Below are 15239 nucleotides of genomic sequence, written 5' to 3' on the forward strand. Positions count from 1 at the left end.
TGCAGCAACCACAGGAGTCTGGAACAACAGAAGACGACCTTTCCAGAACTCTGCAATGAACAAACTATAAACCCAAATATGACGCTATGCCATGCCCGGACATACCATGCTGGAAGTCCGTACTATACTGAAGCCATGGGTTTCTTGACCATGGTCCCCTGATGACTAAGTGAATTAAGAAACACGTCGGGAGGTCTAAGAACGTATAAGGTCAGACTGTTGCCATTGAGGGGTATTGTGAGGATGTTGTTTCTGCCCCCCCCTCTATTGGACAACATTGATTTTGCCATATTCACCGCAGTGATGTTTGACCAATGGTTTTGGTGATATTCTTAACACTGTAGGGCATGTTCAATGTGATTTATATCTTGGCGTACACATTGGTGTGACAATTGTCCAATTTTTGTCTCCTCTAATATCCTTATGTACGGAGAGTGAATCCCTCACCGTTTTTTGTCCTTTTGGTAATAGTGGGAGCTGTATATAACACTTGCTCCGATCACATTTTTAGGTTGGTTTTACAACCATATATGTCATGTGTGGAAAATATTTTAATTATTAGTTATTAAAAGTTATATTTAATTGTTACCACACTATTGTTCATACCTTTTGCGTGGCTGTTTTATATAAACCCAAATACCCCCAGGGTGAGGTTTATAAAGGAAGTGAGAAGCTGGCAACTTAGAGGAAAAACTGACATTCTCCCAGGGTCCTTGAGTCTGCAGCTGCAGAAACAGGGAACTGTCAGATAACACGTGCTGCCAATCTCTGGGATTTTCTAACACTTGCTAACACTAAATGGTTACCCGGCTGTGAGACCTCCGTAAAGGCCATGATACATCTGTGACACCCCTTCACAAACCCGTTTAAAAAAAACACACATGTTGCAAGATCCATTTTATCCATCTGTGTGGCCATACATGCATACATATGTATTATCCGTGTGCCATTTGTATTTTTCCGGTACAGTTAAAGGAAGAATGAAATTACAAAGCTTTTCCTATATTTTGCAATGTTAAACAAGTACAGCAGAGGACAGCACACGAATGTCATACGGATATCATCCGTGTGCTGTACGTGTTTATCACAGACCCATTGACTTGTATGGGTCCGTGCTGCCGGATGAAAATGGACACATATGTGGTTCACACAGACACACAGTTCATGTGAAAACTCATGAAGATCCATGTGAGCGTGTCTCCGATACATGTGAAAATGGACACCAAAATACCGGACACAAGGACGTGTGAAGAGGGCTAAGGAAAACAGGAATATCCACAATTTCATTATGTGCCAACAATTCCACATGAACACGCAGATACGATCCTCCACATGAGATTTTGCACACTGACAAAACATCTTGTCTTTTATGGGGCAGCAAAATAACAATTCTGCTTTACTTTTAATGCCTTTTCCTGTGGAATATATTCTACTGATTGAAATGGGATGGATATACCAATACCGATATAAAGATTGCGCTCCACGTATGTGTCAGTAAGGTAAATGTAGAGGCATAGGCTGAGAATCAGTGCCAGACTCGCGCACTAGTGCTCCCTGATTAATTACACTCTGCTAATCCTGTATACCTCTGATATACATAGAAATAGCATTAACCCTTCTGTTTGGAACTGCAAAAGGATGATAGTACAGTCAAACTCATGAAAGGCTTCAAAGTGACCTAGATCTTTAGGAATATTTTCCAAAGGGGATTGTCTACTCAGACTCAATTTCCTCTTAGGAAAATGCTGAGCTCCAATCATCTGTAGTAGCCTGGAGAGTTTGCGTGGTCTGGCTGCATGAAGAAGGAATAGTTGATGAATGATCTGCATTGCCCTTTTAGCGAGAACGCTGGCTCTTCTTGCGGTAATGTGATCTGATACCAGGCTATCTGGATATGCATCCTATGACTCAATGGTTGTGGATGTTTTTCATTAGATTATTCGATAACACAGGTTTTAAAACTTCTTAAGAATCCTCTGAATCGATGGAAAGGTCAAAAAAGAAAATTATATTCAATCCATTACCTGCAAACTAAAATGTGTCCTTGTATCTTACCGCTCCTGAACTGTGGATGCTTATGTAACAGTGATATGAGGACGATCAGGCAACAGCACAGCAGTGCGACTCCTGCGAGAAGCAGTATACCCCACTATACACAGTCATCATGCATTAATTGGAGATATTTCAGTAGGATAGAAGATGTTACCCTGAAACGCGTTTATAGCTGAGGATGGGGTATTATGGCTATGTTCCTCTTGAACTGATACGAGAAAGAAACTATATTGTGCCCTTTCCTCATGGGCCCTATTCTCCAGTATTACCACATCATGGCATAGCGGTGTGGTAACCGTCATACATAATGAGTTACATATTGTGCCCTTTCCTCATGGGCCCTATTGTCCAGTATTACCATATCATGGCATAGCGGTGTGGTAACCGTCATACATAATGAGCTACATATTGTGCCCTTTCCTCATGGGCCCTGTTGTCCAGTATTACCATATCATGGCATAGCGGTGTGGTAACTGTCATACATAATGAGTTACATATTGTGCCCTTTCCACATGGGCCCTATTCTCCAGTATTACCATATCATGGCATAGCGGTGTGGTAACTGTCATACATAATGAGTTACATATTGTGCCCTTTCCACATGGGCCCTATTCTCCAGTATTACCATATCATGGCATAGCGGTGTGGTAACCGTCATACATAATGAGCTACATATTGTGCCCTTTCCTCATGGGCCCTGTTGTCCAGTATTACCATATCATGGCATAGCGGTGTGGTAACTGTCATACATAATGAGTTACATATTGTGCCCTTTCCACATGGGCCCTATTCTCCAGTATTACCATATCATGGCATAGCGGTGTGGTAACTGTCATACATAATGAGTTACATATTGTGCCCTTTCCACATGGGCCCTATTCTCCAATATTACCACATCATGGCATAGCGGTGTGGTAACTGTAATACATAATGAGTTACATATTGTGTCCTTTCCTCATGGGCCCTATTCTCCAGTATTACCACATCATGGCATAGCGGTGTGGTAACCGTCATACATAATGAGTTACATATTGTGCCCTTTCCTCATGGGCCCTATTCTCCAGTATTACAACATCATGGCATAGCGGTGTGGTAACTGTCATACATAATGAGTTACATATTGTGCCCTTTCCACATGGGCCCTATTCTCCAGTATTACCATATCATGGCATAGCGGTGTGGTAACTGTAATACATAATGAGTTACATATTGTGTCCTTTCCTCATGGGCCCTATTCTCCAGTATTACCACATCATGGCATAGCGGTGTGGTAACTGTCAGAGATAATGAGTTACATATTGTGCCCTTCCCACATGGGCCCTATTCTCCAGTATTACCACATCATGGCATAGCGGTGTGGTAACCGTCATACATAATGAGTTACATATTGTGCCCTTTCCACATGGGCCCTATTCTCCAGTATTACCATATCATGGCATAGCGGTGTGGTAACTGTCAGAGATAATGTGTTACATATTGTGCCCTTTCCACATGGGCCCTATTCTCCAGTATTACCACATAATGGCATAGCGGTGTGGTAACTGTCATACATAATGAGTTACATATTGTGCCCTTTCCACATGGGCCCTATTCTCCAGTATTACCATATCATGGCATAGCGGTGTGGTAACTGTCATACATAATGAGTTACATATTGTGCCCTTTCCTCATGGGCCCTATTCTCCAGTATTACCACATCATGGCATAGCGGTGTGGTAACTGTCAGAGATAATGAGTTACATATTGTGCCCTTCCCACATGGGCCCTATTCTCCAGTATTACCATATCATGGCATAGCGGTGTGGTAACTGTCATACATAATGAGTTACATATTGTGCCCTTTCCTCATGGGCCCTATTCTCCAGTACACCATATCATGGCATAGCGGTGTGGTAACTGTCAGAGATAATGTGTTACATATTGTGCCCATTCCACATGGGCCCTATTCTCCAGTATTACCACATAATGGCATAGCGGTGTGGTAACTGTCATACATAATGAGTTACATATTGTGCCCTTCCCACATGGGTCCTATTCTCCAGTATTACCATATCATGGCATAGCGGTGTGGTAACTGTCATACATAATGAGTTACATATTGTGCCCTTTCCTCATGGGCCGTATTCTCCAGTATTACCATATCATGGCATAGCGGTGTGGTAACTGCCAGAGATAATGTGTTACATATTGTGCCCATTCCACATGGGCCCTATTCTCCAGTATTACCATATCATGGCATAGCGGTGTGGAACTGTCATACATAATGAGTTACATATTGTGCCCTTTCCTCATGGGCCCTATTCTCCAGTACACCATATCATGGCATAGCGGTGTGGTAACTGTCAGAGATAATGTGTTACATATTGTGCCCATTCCACATGGGCCCTATTCTCCAGTATTACCACATCATGGCATAGCGGTGTGGTAACTGTCATACATAATGAGTTTCATATTGTGCCCTTTCCTCATGGGCCCTATTCTCCAGTATTACCATATCATGGCATAGCGGTGTGGTAACTGTCATACATAATGAGTTACATATTGTGCCCTTTCCTCATGGGCCCTATTCTCCAGTACACCATATCATGGCATAGCGGTGTGGTAACTGTCAGAGATAATGTGTTACATATTGTGCCCATTCCACATGGGCCCTATTCTCCAGTATTACCACATCATGGCATAGCGGTGTGGTAACTGTCATACATAATGAGTTTCATATTGTGCCCTTTCCTCATGGGCCCTATTGTCCAGTATTACCACATCATGGCATAGCGGTGTGGTAACTGTCAGAGATAATGAGTTACATATTGTGCCCTTCCCACATGGGCCCTATTCTCCAGTATTACCATATCATGGCATAGCGGTGTGGTAACTGTCAGAGATAATGTGTTACATATTGTGCCCTTTCCTCATGGGCCCTATTGTCCAGTATTACCATATCATGGCATAGCGGTGTGGTAACTGTCATACATAATGAGTTACATATTGTGCCCATTCCACATGGGCCCTATTCTCCAGTATTACCACTTCATGGCATAGCGGTGTGGTAACTGTCAGAGATAATGTGTTACATATTGTGCCCTTTCCACATGGGCCCTATTCTCCAGTATTACCATATCATGGCATAGCGGTGTGGTAACTGTCAGAGATAATGTGTTACATATTGTGCCCATTCCACATGGGCCCTATTCTCCAGTACACCATATCATGGCATAGCGGTGTGGTAACTGTCAGAGATAATGTGTTACATATTGTGCCCATTCCACATGGGCCCTATTCTCCAGTACACCATATCATGGCATAGCGGTGTGGTAACTATCAGAGATAATGAGGTACCAATCAGTCAAATGTAGATTGTGCCTATTTCTTTTATATGAATACATAACCACAGTTACACAAAGTTAATTTGCACAATTCTAAGTATAAGGGCTCACTCACACCCCTCTTTAAATCGGACGAGTGGGAGCTGATGTGTAATCGGACAGCACTTGGACCAATGTTATTCTAATCGGTCAGTGAAAGAAATCGCAGCATGCTACAATTTCACTCCGAAATCGGAGTCAAGTCAGTGAGTCCACTGAAATCATCACACTGCACTTGGATGACATCTGACTGCAATCCGATTTTCACGGACTCACAGAATGGAGAAGATGGAGAAATTTTGTTTTCCATATTCTCCTAACAGTGTGCTCAGATTTTCTCATCTGAAGGAATCAGATCACACTATGATGATATTGGGATCAAATTTGGATCAGAGTTTGATCAGTGTCATTACAATAACACCCCATTTTCGTGGATGAGAAAATCTACAGTCATGTGATCCCAGCCTAATTACATACAGAATAATGAATAGTCCTTGGTATTTTCGTATTGCTGGCATGGGATTACATTGCACACATAATAAATCCCCAATTTAATCTCAAATGTAGTAAAAAAAACAGACAGCTGTAGGGACAAAGTCATCCAAGCCTTTGGTGTTCTGACGTATTTTACTGCATCTATTCAGGTGCATGGCCTGGCTCCAAATACTACACAATTGCTGTTAGTTGGACTTGCACTCAGGTTAAGATGTGGTTTGCTTTTTTTACGTGTCTTTGCTCTGAGTAAAATAGTTGAGCTATTTATACCCAAAATCAAACTAGGGTCCACTATATGGGCCACAAATGAACATACAGATGAACTGGCACTAAAACACATAAACTATATGTCGACAGAAAGATCATTAACCTGTAACTGAACCTACTCTCCTAGCCAGTCCCTATACAGTTTCCACAACTGTCACCGAGCAGCTCCCTGGGTCCCTGGGAAACTCTATAGATGCCCAGACTAGTGAGAGGCGGGTGATGTTCACTAAACCAACTGCTGCATTAAAGAGACAAGCTGGTAAGGGAGACAAACAGGGGATAAATAACCAAAATGGATAGGCTACAACTCCAGGAGAATCTACAGCAGCTCCTTCCACCAAGGCGGCCTGCATACAAATGGCTTTGTATAATGAGCAAGGCTTGCTGGGAGACCTAGCTATTGAAACACAAGGGTGTGTGTGCCTACAAAGCAGGTGCACCTGACTAACTGCAGGAGAGCTGCAAACAGAAAAACTAACATTTAACTACTTCAGTTCCAAAGGAAATGAAACAACATTTAAATGCAGTCCCAGATAGAAATAAGGGGCTCCAGTCCTCAAGCTGCCACAAGTCTCCAAGAACAGGGAGACGACCGTGACACAATTGCTGGGGTTCCAACGTAACCTTTATTCTAATCTTTTTCACACTTCCAAATACTATACCGCTGAACACTTGCCAGGGGTGCATGCTTGGGGGAATGTACAAGTCCTGGTAAGGAGGTGATGAATGCAATATTGGCTGATATTACTGAGTAGCCTGAGGACCGGCCAACTAAAAATCTCATTTGTTTAAACATATTTAAAATTACAGTTTCATTTGTAAAGGGCCCTCAAACATGATGAAAACCAGGCACAATGCTGCATTTTTTTGATCCATTGTGTATCAATGAAACAAAGAAAAAATAAGATTGAAAAGCATATACATCCTAGTTTTGGGCTCCACAATGCCTAATCACCAGTATCCAAGCAAGGCTATTCTGCCCATCAAAAGCGACAGATAACTTATGGAAGGGAAGAAAAGCTGCGAAAATTTAAAGCCAAAAGGCCGCTCATGAAAACGCATACTCTTTTTTTTTTGTTTGCTTTTTTTTTCTATTTTAGAATTGTTAATGTCTACCAAACAATCTATAGTGTTAAGGCCCCGTCACACACAGAGATAAATCTTTGGCAGATCTGTGGTTGCAGTGAAATCATGGACATATTGTTCCATTTGTACACAGCCACAAACCTGGCACTGATTGTCCACAATTTCACTGCAACCGCAGATTTATCTCTGTGTGTGACAGGGCCTTTAAGATGGAAACACATTAGACGAATGCTGGTAGAACCCGCCAGTTTGGACCACTTAAAATTATAGGGTTGTGTTAAATCTCCCCAAATGGTAGAAATGGATTTTAAAACTCAATCATTTGTTCTCATAGGTGTTTGGTGCATTTACACTGAAAGAGTCTCCCAAACGAGAATTCCTAAGAACAATCATACAGCGTAAACAGGCTGTCGAGCACTCGACCATGGGCAAAACTCTTGTTTATGGGGTGAAATGATTTTTAAGCTTGCTTAAAAATCATTGTTCTTGGCAGCACATCAGACTGTGTAAACAGGACTACCTTTGCACACTGAGCGATCTATTAAAGACTGCTCACTGCACATCATTTAGTGCAATCTGCCTGATTCCAGGGATGTGTCAACTACTGAACTTCTTAAAGGGAACCTGTGAGGTTCAATATGCACCCATAACCATGAGCAGTTCTGGGTGTATATTGCTATTCCCTGCCTAACCGTCCCTGTATACACTAGCATAGATAAAGAGATCTTTAGAAAAAGTATTGCTAAAGATCTTATATCGTATGCTAATGAATGAGGGGACTAGTCCCCTGGGCGTTAGTTCCCCTGGCAAGTTGCCTAGTTGGCTCCATTTGCATGTTATTACACCCCTTGTGAGCGTGATAACATTCTAATGACTGTGCAGTGTCACAGGATGATCTCACTCACCTCTCCACCGCCATCGTGTCCAACGCTGAATTTCGGCTCAGTGCGCATGACCCCGGAGTTTGGGTCAGTTTGAAGCCAGGACGCGTACACCCGGCTTCACAGTGCGCATAACCGAGACTCCGGTGTCATGCGCACTGAGCCGAAATTCACTGTCAGGCAGCGATGGCTGCGGAGTGGTGAGTGAGATCATCCTGTGACGCTGCACATTCATTAGCATGATAGCACGCCCACAGGGGTGTACTAACATACTTTTTCTAAAGACCTCTTTATCTATGCTAGTGTATACAGAGACAGTTAGGCAGGGATTAGCAGTATGCACCCAGAACTGCTTGTGGTTCTAAGTGCATATTGGACCTGACGGGTTCCCTTTAATGTAGTTTTAATAAAATTACTGTTTTACCAGCAGGAGATTATCACTAGAGGACTAGTAAACCTGCTGCCAGGTAGTCCTCCAAATTCATGAGCTCTGTAAAACCCCACCAGCACCAATGATTGGCGGCGTTCTATGTACATGGGAAGAAAACTGTCAATTAGTGGTGTGGACAGGGTTATCAGAGATCAGCATTCAGAGAACTCCTAGAGATGCAGCAGATAAAACAGTGATTTTATCAAAATGACAGCAAAGAGCTCAGTAAGTGACACGTTGATGGAATCAGGGTCTCTATCTCTACATTATGCTGCTCTCAGATGGGTTAGCAAAAGTCTAGTGACAGATTCCCTTTTAAACAACAGCAAATCTGTAAATATTTACTATTTACTGGTCATATAGCAAGTATTTGTAAACAAAAGGGATTGTCTCACAAACAAAGTTCATTTTAATCAATACATCTTGGAATAATAATAAGTTCCACAATTGGATGTGTTTTAAAAAAAATGTTCCTGTGCTGAGATAATCTTATATATGTGTCCCTGCTGTGTACTGTGTAATGGCCGTGTCTGACTGTACAGGGTGTGATCATACCACATTTCCTAGGTAGGGGAGGAAGTGAAAAAGTATACAGACATTACAGCATGAGATTGAAAATGATTCTTTCTTGAGGTAAAACATGTTTTTAAAAACAGGTGGGTAAATCGCTTTTGCTTCCTCCCCTGCCCAGAATATGTGGTGTGATCAGACCATGTTCCTGTATGGTCAGACACAGCCATTACACAGTAATGGGGCACATATATAAGATTATCTCAGCACAGGAACATTTTTAAACACATCCAATTGTGGAAATTATTATTATTCCAAGATCTATTGATTAAAATGAACTTTAAAATTAACTTTGTTGCTGGGAAAACCCCTTTAAATGCTATCCACACTGAGAATACACGATCACCTAAGTGAGTCGGGCACAGGGTCATTAGCATCCCTCAGCGCTTCAGTTATACGCCGTCTCCAGGGCCATCAGGTTGGGCTAGTAGAGATTTCTGCCATGTGAACCTCCTCTGCATCTGATTCTCTTAGAGGGCAAGGTCAGCATAAGTGGCATAAGGCATGGCAGTACAATCCAGGGGTGGACAGAGAGAGGTCCCATGTGCAGTCCGTCACCCTGCACCCCGGTATATGTCTGTGACAGAAGCTGTTTTAGGCCCTGTGCGCACTGGGAAATAACTTTTTCTTAAGTAAAATTCGCACCCTCTGGCAGAATACCGCATGGCAAAAACCGCGGTAATAATGCACCCGTGGTATTGCCTTGGTTTTGCCGCGGTTTTTCCACGGGCAGGTCCCTGCATTTTTTTACCATTATCTATGGCAAAAACTGGGGAAATTTAGTGACATGCACATTCTTTTTGCTGCAGAAATTCTGCAGCAAAAACCTGTAGGTAAAAAAATGCAGTGTGCGCACACCATTTTTTTTTCAAATAGGTTATGCTGGGGAATGACTGCAGCAAGGTTATGAACATGAAACCCAGTGTGCGCACAGGGCCTTACTGTTCAGGGCTAGCAGTGGCCCCCTGACCTCTCGGACACCTGTGCAGCCGCACAGGCTGCACCATTGATGTGCCACACCTGATATTGCCCTTTGCAGTCAATCAGCTGATCACACTGCACCACTGTATGTGTCTGTGACAGAAGATGCTTTCCTGTCGGAGCTGGCAGTGGCCCCCTGACCTCTCGGACCCCTGCACAGGCTGCACCATTGATGTGCCACCCCTGATATGAACTCTTTGCAGTACATGAGCTGATCACACTGCACACCTGTATTTGTCTGTGACAGAAGCTGCTTTCCTGTTGGAGCTGGCAGTGGCCCCCTGACCTCTCGGACCCCTGCACAGGCTGCCCCAATGATGTGCCGCCCTTGATATAAACCCTTTGCAGTACATGAGCTGATCACACTGCACCCCTGTATTTGTCTGTGACAGAAGCTGCTTTCCTGTTGGAGCTGGCAGTGGCCCCCTGACCTCTCGGACCCCTGCACAGGCTGCACCATTGATGTGCCACCCCTGATATGAACCCTTTGCAGTACATGAGCTGATCACACTGCACCCCTGTATTTGTCTGTGACAGAAGCTGCTTTCCTGTTGGAGCTGGCAGTGGCCCCCTGACCTCTCGGACCCCTGCACAGGCTGCACCATTGATGTGCCACCCCTGATATGAACTCTTTGCAGTACATGAGCTGATCACACTGCACCCCTGTATTTGTCTGTGACAGAAGCTGCTTTCCTGTTGGAGCTGGCAGTGGCCCCCTGACCTCTCGGACCCCTGCACAGGCTGCCCCAATGATGTGCCGCCCTTGATATAAACCCTTTGCAGTACATGAGCTGATCACACTGCACCCCTGTATTTGTCTGTGACAGAAGCTGCTTTCCTGTTGGAGCTGGCAGTGGCCCCCTGACCTCTCGGACCCCTGCACAGGCTGCACCAATGATGTGCCGCCCTTGATATAAACCCTTTGCAGTACATGAGCTGATCACACTGCACCCCTGTATTTGTCTGTGACAGAAGTGGCTTTCCTGTCGGAGCTGGCAGTGGCCCCTTGACCTCTTCGGACCCCTGCTTAGATACTGACATCACAAGAGACACAATGGGAAACACAAGTTGTAAGGAAGGTCCGGCCCCTGCACATTTCTCCATTATCGCTCCTTGTATAACAGTTTCCAGGTTCACAGTAATACCATCTGCGAGCCTCACCTCTAGTGTCAGCTGTTGCAAATGACAATTCAGGCGTCAGGACTGTGACAGTTCCCTTAAAGACGTTACATGACACTTTATGGCCACATTATGGCACAGAGAAGTATGGAGACGTATTTCTATGCCCTGCATAAGGAAGCTATAGGGTTACCAGTGACCCAGGCTTCTCCAGGGGTCTTCTTACCCTATCGGATGACCAGCTAAGGATAAGCTCCCTACAACAACCACCATGGCTCTTACAGCCTCTTCATTCCCAGAGTGTCCGTCCATGGGACTATATGATGTAACATGAAACAACACAATAAATATCACTGCAGGAGCCCAAGTGAGCGCCTGATCCGCGGAACACAGCGATTATCCATTACTTATGCTCTCTATGTAAACTAGAGGACACGTCAGAGGCTGGTGCTGACAGTGTCCAGGTCAGGACAGGGTTAATGACAAGATGATGTAATGAGACATAATCGCATTGTAAATATTTTATACTGGAATGCCAGAAGGAGCCCACACAACTGCAGGGTCTGGGGGTGGCAGCTATCTGCCCAATGCCACCAGGGGGGACAAGACTAGGCGTCATACATCTCCAGGTGACGGAGGACCATGCTGGGACTGGTAGTGCTCCAAAATATCCCAACATCAACCAACATCGCACTAATCATACCATAGACGTGTGCCATTCCTAGCAGGGACATGACACAGATCAGCACTGTAGTGAAGGAGTTCACATGGCACAGTAGTCATGGATGCCATGTGGCACTGGCTCCTGTGGCAGTGTACATTGAGTAACCCTGGTACTGTCTCCTCTCCTAGTTATGTAGGATACACGGTCATATTGTGCAGGAACCTGAATGCAGAATATGGTGCAGGTATAAGATGGGCACAGTTCTAGTCCTCACATGGCACAGTAATTATGGGTGCCATGTGGCAGTGTACCTCTGGTGACCCTGGCACTGTGCCCCAGTATATGTAGAATTTACTGGTGATAATCTGCAGGGAGCTAAGTGCAGACTGGCACTGCCCAGATATAAGATGGGCAGCTGTAGTCCTCACATGGCACAGTAGTTATGGGTGCCCTATGGCACTGGAAGTCAAGTAACCCTGGCACTGTGTCCCCAGTCTCCTCTCCTAGTTATGTAGGATATACTGGTGATAATATGTAGGAAGCTGAGTGCAGAATATGGTGCAGGTATAAGATGGGCACAGTTCTAGTCCTCACATGGCACAGTAGTTGTGGGTGCCATGTGGCAGTGTACCTCTGGTGACCCTGGCACTGTGCCCCTTATGTAGGATATACTGGTGATAATCTGCAGGGAGCTAAGTGCAGACTGGCACTGCTCAGATATAAGATGGCACAGTTCTAGTCCTTACATGGCACAGTAGTTGTGGGTGCCATGTGGCACTGTAATTCTGGTGACCCTGGCACTGTGCCCCTTGTGTGCAGGGAGCCATGGTGCAGGCACCACACGGGCATGGCACCTACCTTGGCGAGCAGCAGGGCATTGTGGCTCAGGTGAGAGCTCCCCCCGGTGGCGGCACATCCCGGGCTGTGGTTGTTGCTGTTGTTAGTCCCGGCACAGTGGTGGCCCCCCGCAGTCGGGCTGCCCGTGGGGCTGTTGCGGGGTCTCTGTCGGATGCCGTCCAGTAGCCGGACCAGTAGGATGTTGGCCGGCAGGTCGTCCACCCCGCACTCCACCAGGATGCGGCACTCCGGGCAGCGCAGCTCGTTCCTGGAGCTGACAATGCTCTGCAGGCAGCGGCGGCAGAAGGTGTGCTGGCACGGCAGGACCCGGGCACTGGTGTCCAGCCTCTCCAGGCACACCGAGCACTCCAGCAGATCCAGCAGCGAAGACTCGTCCATGTCTTCTCTCCTGCCTCCCCGTCTCCTCTCCTCCTCTTCCCCCTTGGATGGCTTCTGTGGTCCCTTAGAGGTGCACAGCCAGGATGCCCCGAGGAGCATCTAGAACAGCCGAAGGGGGCACAAGCCAGGCAGGGAACGTGCAAGTCCGGGGAATGTGGTGCCCGGCACTGCTCACACGGGCCACTTCATAGGAGCAGCCCCTAACTTCATGGCAGTGCCATCCTGCTGCATTGTGCTGCCTGCTGGTGACCTGTCCCTCACCCCCTCTGCAGCTCCATAGCAGTCTGTAACCTGAGCACAGCCTGCAAATGGCGGAGGAGGAGCAGCTGGCAGCTGAGTGACGGAGTGCCTTCTTATTCGCCCACTTTCTTATTCAGCACTTTCTTCATGACCAAACATTCATCTTTGCTTTTTACTGGTCACATAATAAGCAAAACCTACCACCATAATAATAACAGACAATGGGGTGAGGAGCAAACAGGAGCATTGGCACCACAGGGTGGTCTGTAGGAAAGGGTTAACTCTGGCTGGTGTATATTACACTGCCAACACAAAGGGAAACAAGGGGTTAAAGGTGACACTGCCAGCAAACAGGGAAATGCATACCAGGCTGGGCACAAGGCTGGCAGTACAGAGCTGTTTATAAAGAGTTAAATGACTGCCATATTTTCCCCTGTCAGCACATATAGACATAGAGTCTCCTTATTAAATTCGGTCATTGCCAGGCTGGTCCAGAGGAGTGCTGGGCACAAAGCTGGCATCATACTGGGCAGTACAGAGGTATTGTTTATAAAGAGTTAAATGACTGTCTGCCATATCTTGCCCTGTCCTCACACAGAGAATCAATCATGACCAGGCTGGTACAAATGGGCTTTGGGCGTAAAAGGCGGCATCAGGGTAAGATAATGCTTTTCACTGATTGACATACAACTATATTCAGACCTCACACACAGCAAAAAATGATGCTTTTATGTCGCCCAGGGTTATGGGGTACTCGGTCCCGGGCATGTATATCTGGGGAATGTCACTTTGGTGGCCGTTGCCCAGTCCCGTGCCCTGGGTCCTTTTTGAAAAGGGGAATATTTACAGGGAATTAGAATAGTGTTCACACGTGACGCCACTTGCCGTGTTGCAGCTATAGGTATGGAGCCGCCACTGCAAAATGTCACTACTGGGGCTGGTGTTAATGGCAGCCTGGATGTTAGACCCTCCGCAAGCAGGGCCGGGCCCCAGAGGATGGGTGATGTGACTGGTGTTGGAAGAAGGTAGTCCACACAAGGGGTTCAGTGTTATTTACTCACTTTCTGGTGTAACTGATTACCCGAGGCCGGCTGGTTTCACCTTCAGGTCCCCTTAGTCCCAGTGCCAGTTTAGTAATCTGGTGCCTTCTTCCCTGCACCTGTCTCTGGTTGGTGGGTCCCTGTGCCGTAGAGCAATTGGGGTCCCCGTCTGGTTGTCTTCCACTGCAGTCCGTATGACGGTAGCATGAACCCTGTGGGGTTGGAGTCTCTGGTCCTGTCCCTGGTTCTCCCTTTGCTACTGAGTCCCAAACTGCAAGGTCAGTGAGGTCCTTGATGGTCCCCTCACTGTGCAGGTGTTATCAGGCCTGCCTGGAGCTTCTACCTGACTTAGGGTACTTTCACACTTGCGTTTATTTCCTTCCGTTACAATCCGCCCTTTTGGAAAACAGCGGAATCCGTTAACGGATTCCGCTGTTTCCCATAAACTTGTATGGGTGACGGATTGTACCAAAAGGAGCTGCGTTGCTTCCGCTGGGCGATGCTCCGTTGCTTCCGCCCAGCGGGAGGAACGCAGCATGTAACGTTGTTCTGAGCAGCAGAATCCTCTGGATTTCACTGCGCATGCTCCTTTTTTTTTTTTTTTTTTTTTTAAATCAAACTTTATTTTGGCTCGCGGTGGCCGAACGTTCAGCTGAGTGCCCGGCTGTCGGCAAGCGACAGCGCTCAGCTGAACGACCGGCCGCCAGCATGCCCGGCCGCCGGCAAGTCACAGCGCTCAGCTGAGCGCCCGCCCGCCGGCATGCCCGGCCGCCGGCAAGTGACAGCGCTCAGCTGATCACCCGGCGGCCGGCTGCA

At 46.2% G+C, this 15239-nt stretch overlaps 1 protein-coding gene across 2 annotated transcripts in view; it reads right to left on the reverse strand.

Annotated features, from left to right (window-relative positions):
• The window catches only part of SH3RF3 (SH3 domain containing ring finger 3), a 658302-nt gene extending 644867 nt beyond the window's left edge, over positions 1-13435 (reverse strand). For both annotated transcript variants that reach the window (XM_075336430.1, XM_075336429.1), the window contains exon 1: positions 12766-13435. In XM_075336430.1, the coding sequence (XP_075192545.1) occupies positions 12766-13242 (477 nt within the window). In that variant the 5' untranslated portion in view covers positions 13243-13435. The remainder of the gene's footprint in view (positions 1-12765) is intronic.
• Between the last annotated feature and the right edge of the window lie 1804 nt (positions 13436-15239).

This window comes from Anomaloglossus baeobatrachus, chromosome 2 (assembly GCF_048569485.1).
Source record: "Anomaloglossus baeobatrachus isolate aAnoBae1 chromosome 2, aAnoBae1.hap1, whole genome shotgun sequence".
Lineage (NCBI taxonomy): Eukaryota > Metazoa > Chordata > Amphibia > Anura > Aromobatidae > Anomaloglossus > Anomaloglossus baeobatrachus.